The sequence below is a fragment of the Gossypium hirsutum genome, chromosome A08, assembly GCF_007990345.1.
Source record: "Gossypium hirsutum isolate 1008001.06 chromosome A08, Gossypium_hirsutum_v2.1, whole genome shotgun sequence".
Classification (NCBI taxonomy): Eukaryota; Viridiplantae; Streptophyta; class Magnoliopsida; order Malvales; family Malvaceae; genus Gossypium; species Gossypium hirsutum.
The window spans coordinates 79,496,303-79,501,792 of NC_053431.1; the positions used below are offsets into that span (position 1 = coordinate 79,496,303).

The 5,490-nt window shown below is 34.6% G+C and overlaps 1 protein-coding gene across 1 annotated transcript; it reads left to right on the plus strand.

Annotated features, from left to right (window-relative positions):
- The first annotated feature begins 457 nt into the window (after positions 1-457).
- LOC107953251 (bidirectional sugar transporter SWEET7) lies at positions 458-2,771 on the plus strand. The gene is made up of 5 exons (XM_016888493.2): positions 458-611; positions 721-757; positions 1,429-1,810; positions 2,149-2,268; positions 2,342-2,771. Exons 1-5 carry the CDS (start codon positions 563-565, stop codon positions 2,528-2,530), a joined length of 777 nt encoding a protein of 258 aa, XP_016743982.1. The 5' UTR covers positions 458-562; the 3' UTR covers positions 2,531-2,771.
- The last annotated feature ends 2,719 nt before the right edge of the window (positions 2,772-5,490 follow it).

A 5,490-nucleotide genomic window follows, 5' to 3' on the forward strand; every position in this document is an offset into this window, starting at 1 on the left:
TGAGAAATCATTTCCTTAATCTTGGCTTTTTAACTCTATTGGGGTTGTTCAAATGATCCAAACATGGAAGCCATTTGAGGCATTCACACTATTGAAACCGATGAAAATTTTGTTATTTTATAAAATTAAAATAAATTTTAATTAATTATATATAATCATTCTTTATTCACTTTACTCGGTTTTCATCATTTCTACGATTTAAATTAATTTACAAAATCTAGTGCTGAAATGAACCTTGCATTATGAATAATATAGCAATGAAGAGCATTGGCTATCTGCTAAAATTTAAATTTAAGGAAAGCCATTTACTATGTTAAATGGTTTTGGGAATCTTAAATGCAGTGGGAACTCCACATCAACCCCAACTGAAATTAATCAAAAAGCAAGAGAGAGAGAGAGAGAGAACACTTTAGAATTTTGATGATTTTGCATTCATGAGGCAACTTATACCAGCCCCAACACCCTCGATCTTTGTGTATATATACTCTCCCAAAGTCATACACATTCTATTCTAACGTAGGTTACAGTCTCTCTCCACTCTTTTTCTCTGCAACTCACAGTCATGGTTTCTCAACTGGTCAACACTATACGAAATGTAGTAGGGATCACAGGTATTTTAGCTTATACACCGAATCTATGATACTTTCTTCCTGTTACAACATGAGATTCTATTTTCATATCACTACATAACTAATATGGGTTATTCTGGTTTTTTTGCAGGGAACGTTATCGCACTCTTCCTGTTCTTGTCTCCAGTGTAAGCTTCTTCTTAGGCTTTCATCATAATCTTTTCATGGCACAGTGTTTTTTTTTTTTTAATTTCCATAAAACTAATACGAAAAGACAAACATCCCTTGTTTGTCCGTGGAAACTGAAAAGATATTGTAGCCACAGCAGTGACTGGGTTTGATTTATATAAAAATTATAATCAATGTTCTTTTTCTTTTAATTTCCTACTGAAAATTGATTTGTAAAAAAAAAAAAAAAGATTGGAGTGATAACTTTTTTACAAATTACAAAAATAATTTTCTTTTTAAAAAAGATTTATTCTTTCATGTAACGACATATATTAATCATTAATAATCACAAAAGTAACAAAAATTCCGTAAGAAAAAATGGTCCAACTTCTGTATTTCGTATTTAGTTTCATAGCGATTTGCTATACTTCTTTTTTATTGATTTTGTCAATTTTTTTTATTCACAATAATATTTATACAAATTAAATTAAAAATTAAAAGAAAATAATTTAAAAATAAACAAATGAATCCATGTGCTAAAATAAAATTTGAATAAATTAAATCAAAAGTTATAATACTTTAATTAATCGAACAGGCACATGTATTAAGCAGTGGTCCTTGTTTATTGATGTTAGTTACAATGGATTCAATGGGTAATCTTTTTTGCCTAATCATATATTTATTATTGCAGGCCAACTTTTATTCGAATTTGGAAGAAAGGATCAGTGGAGCAGTTCTCCCCAGTACCATACCTAGCAACCTTAGTCAATTGCATTGTTTGGGTCATTTACGGCCTGCCAATGGTGCATCCCAACAGCGTCCTTGTTATAACCATCAATGCTGCAGGGACCGCCATCGAGGTCGTCTTCCTCACACTCTTCCTCATCTTCTGTCATGACAAGAAAAAGCGACTCAAAGTGCTGCTTATCATCATGGTCGAGCTCATTTTCATGGCCGCTCTCGCCACTCTGATCCTCACTGTCCTTCACACCACTCAACGCCGATCCATAATCGTTGGAATTATAGCAATTTTGTTCAATGTCATGATGTATGCTGCGCCTTTATCCGTCATGGTTAGTATCATACATGCACATGCATTTATTTTACTAATGAATTTAGGTGGAACATAGGTCCATAACAGACTAGACGCATTCATGGATCTACAGTTACTCAGGATTTAAAATAATAAAACATATTTTTAGGATTGGATAAGCTTGACTGCTTAGTCCACGAACATTTCTAAATGATAGTGAAATGATTTGCATTAATTTCCGTGGGTTGAACACTCTTATTTTAAGTATATAATTAGTAGAATTTTGTTATTGGTTTAGCATATATTCCTCAATCCAACAGCCTTAGCTGTATTCTCTCTCTCTATATATACACACAATAATGAATCATGATGGTGCAGAAACTGGTGATTACGACGAAAAGTGTGGAGTATATGCCATTTTTCCTCTCACTGGCTTCCTTTGCCAACGGTGTTGCTTGGACTACTTATGCTTTCCTTCCTTTTGACCCCTTCATTGCTGTAAGTTAAACCTAATGTTTTTACTTCTTTTTCTTTTTGGCTCCCTATTCGAATATACGTATGTATATTTCAGGTTCCAAATGGAGTGGGCACAATATTTAGTTTAGCCCAGCTATTGTTATACGCCACATATTACAAGTCCACAAAGAGAATAATAGCAGCAAGGAAAGAGGCGAAGATGGAGATGCATCTCTCGTTGTCGGAGTTGGCAGTCGCCAACGGCGATGTTGATCCCAAGAAGACCGCTGGAGCAACACCTTAACCTTGAGAGACCCAAACAATGCATCCATTTCCAATATATATAATTATATCCAGCTATATCTATCTAACTATATATGTCTGTATTATTTATAAATATAGACTAATTAGTGGGTGCGAGTTTGTTTTAGTTATCAACATATATCCCTTTCAACTTCTCAATCCATGTTTGACGTTTTATAAAAATGTATGGGCTATTGAGAACAAAGTTGTCTTCAGTTAATGGATTGATTATGTTGAAGAAAGATATACACCCTCATCTGCATCTGTGCCTGTCAATGCTGTAGTCTCACCGTTACTCTAACCAGGGATTTAAATTGCGGTCGCGGTCGCGTTTTCGGTCGCGTCGCGTTTGTCGCGGTCGCGGACATAACGGACGCTATTGCGGTCACTGCGGGTATCGCGGTCGTGAATTTTACATTACTTATTGTGTATTGCGGGTATAGCGGGTTTCGGCAGTAACGGTTTCGGACGGTGCCGTTACCGCTATATAACGGCCGCTATTTCGGTAATGGACCGCTATTTAAATCCCTGACTCTAACAGATAAGTGTCCATCATACCAACATCTCATTGCTCCAATATATTTGGTTGTGATTTTTAAGAACCAAACCTAAGTGATCAGTTGAATCTCCCTTTCCCTCCTCCCCACCACCATTTTTTTCTGAATAAATTCCCCTAATCAAAACAAAAGTGCACATTACTGAAAAGAACATAAATAAATGACAAAGAAAAAAAAGAGGACGACAAGGGCCTAACTTTCATCTGGTTTGCTCTGCTAAACATGACAAGTGTTGATAAAAACTAAAAAGTCATACAACTCTTTTCCCTTTTGATCAAATCCCTCGTTAACGTCTGAATTGTTGGTAATATATTACAAATAAAACCGTTAGCACTAATAGGAAATCAAATTAATTGTAAATAAATAAAGTAGTCACTGTGTTGTTGACGAATCACTGTTTAAGAAGCGATTTCACTCTAATTGGTGTAATCGGAAATGGATGTCGCCCCCTAAGATTAACACAGTACTTCCAAATTCGTACACATGAATGAGGAAGATGGAACTTAAAAGGATTGATCTTCTCGTAAAAGCTGGGAAATAAACTGGAAGAAACTTGGGTAAACTACACTAAGTTCAATTCTTAGAAAAGATTGAAAGGGTCATAGATGGCCCCCTTAAAACCCAATCTCCTAGACAGAATATCATACTAATGTAATTTAGTAAAACACCGTAATTTTTAAAGAGTAAGAACTGGAGAGAAAAGAAAGAATTGAGTTTTTTTTTTGTGTTGTGAAAAATGAGTAAAATAGTCTACTATTTATATTGTTTTCAAAAAGGGCAAAATGAAAAATAATAGTGTCAATTTCCAAAATTAATAGAGGATTTTCCTCAACAGAAAATATTCTGCAACAGTTAGAGTATTTTCCTCGACTGAAAAATATTCTACAATAGAAAATATTTTGAAAAAATATTTTTGATTTTGCTTTACCAACATTCCCCCACTAATGCAAAAGAATTGGAAAATTTTGTAAACATTAGAAAAGGTAAAACGTGAGAAGAGCAATAGCGAAATTAGTCGCTTGAGCACTAGTATCTTGTGGATTTGAATTAGTACATATTGATATGAGTGGTTCTTCTCTTTAACAAGTGAATGAATCTTGAACTTGTTAAGATAAGGGTTAACTAGTGACACACAACTAATCTCAGGTCCAGTTGAGTTTCGCTATAGATCAACATTTTAGCTAATATACATCGGGATGCTAATAAGTGCTCTAGAAAAATGACCCAATGTCTTTCATAAAATGTGGCTAATCCTTCACACTTATGTAGGTGATTTCATCAAGTTTATCGCAGTATAGACCACTCAGACCAGGACTATAAAATCATTAAGAGCATTTAATAAGCTCAACCTCTTAGTTTTATGATTCAGTGAATTCATCAAGTCTGTCTCAATTGAACCACCCAAACTCTAGGATATGAATTCATTAAGAGTAAGAATCTCAACCTCACACGTCCGTCAATTCATTAAGTTTGTCTCACTAGGATCACCCAAACTCTGGGTTATGAACTCATTAAAAGCAAGGAACTCATTCTTATGCATGTACATTGTGCGCCATAGGGATAGGTAAAGATGTACATTATGAGTCTTTCCATGGTTTCATTTGACCACATTGAACTTAGAAAACTAAGTTGGATATCCACCATGAATTCCTTAACCAGTGAGATTAAGACCTATCCCCCTCGACGAATCAAGAACTATTTTCCTACATAACCCATTGGTTAGTGGATCAGTTAGGTTCCTCTTAGATTTTTTGTACTCCATGACGAGTACTCCATTTTTTATTAAGTGTCTCACATATTCATGTCTTATTCGTATATGCCTTTTCTTGCCATTATAAGCTTCATTTTGAGCAACACAAATGCCAGCTTGTGAATCATATAATAAGGACATATGAGGTGCAAGTTCCCCCCATAAAGGAATCTCTACAAGTAGATTCCTGAGCCACTCGGCCTTTTGCCCGACTCAGTCAAGAGTTATAAACTCTAATTTCATCGTGGAGTGAGCAACACATGTCTATTTAGCAGCCTTCCAAGAAATAGTTACTCTATTTAAAATAAAGACATACCCACTTGCAAAACTAACTTTATCAGTTACCCTGTTTGCATCACAATATCTCTTTAAGAATGCAGGGTATCCGAAAAATTTCAACCTCCAAGTTATTGTACTTTAATTTCATTCTAAATGTAACATCCCGAATTAGGGCCTAGTCGGAACAGTGGTTTCGAGACCACAAATCTGAAGTAGAAATATTTTATGATTATTATAAGGTCTATGACATGTTTACATGCTTGTGTGAAAATTTCATGAAGAAATTTTATGTCTAAAGTGCTCGATTAGACTTTAAGGACTAAATTGAATAAAATGCAAAATATGAGTTCTAGAAGTTTTTAGTATGAAATTGAA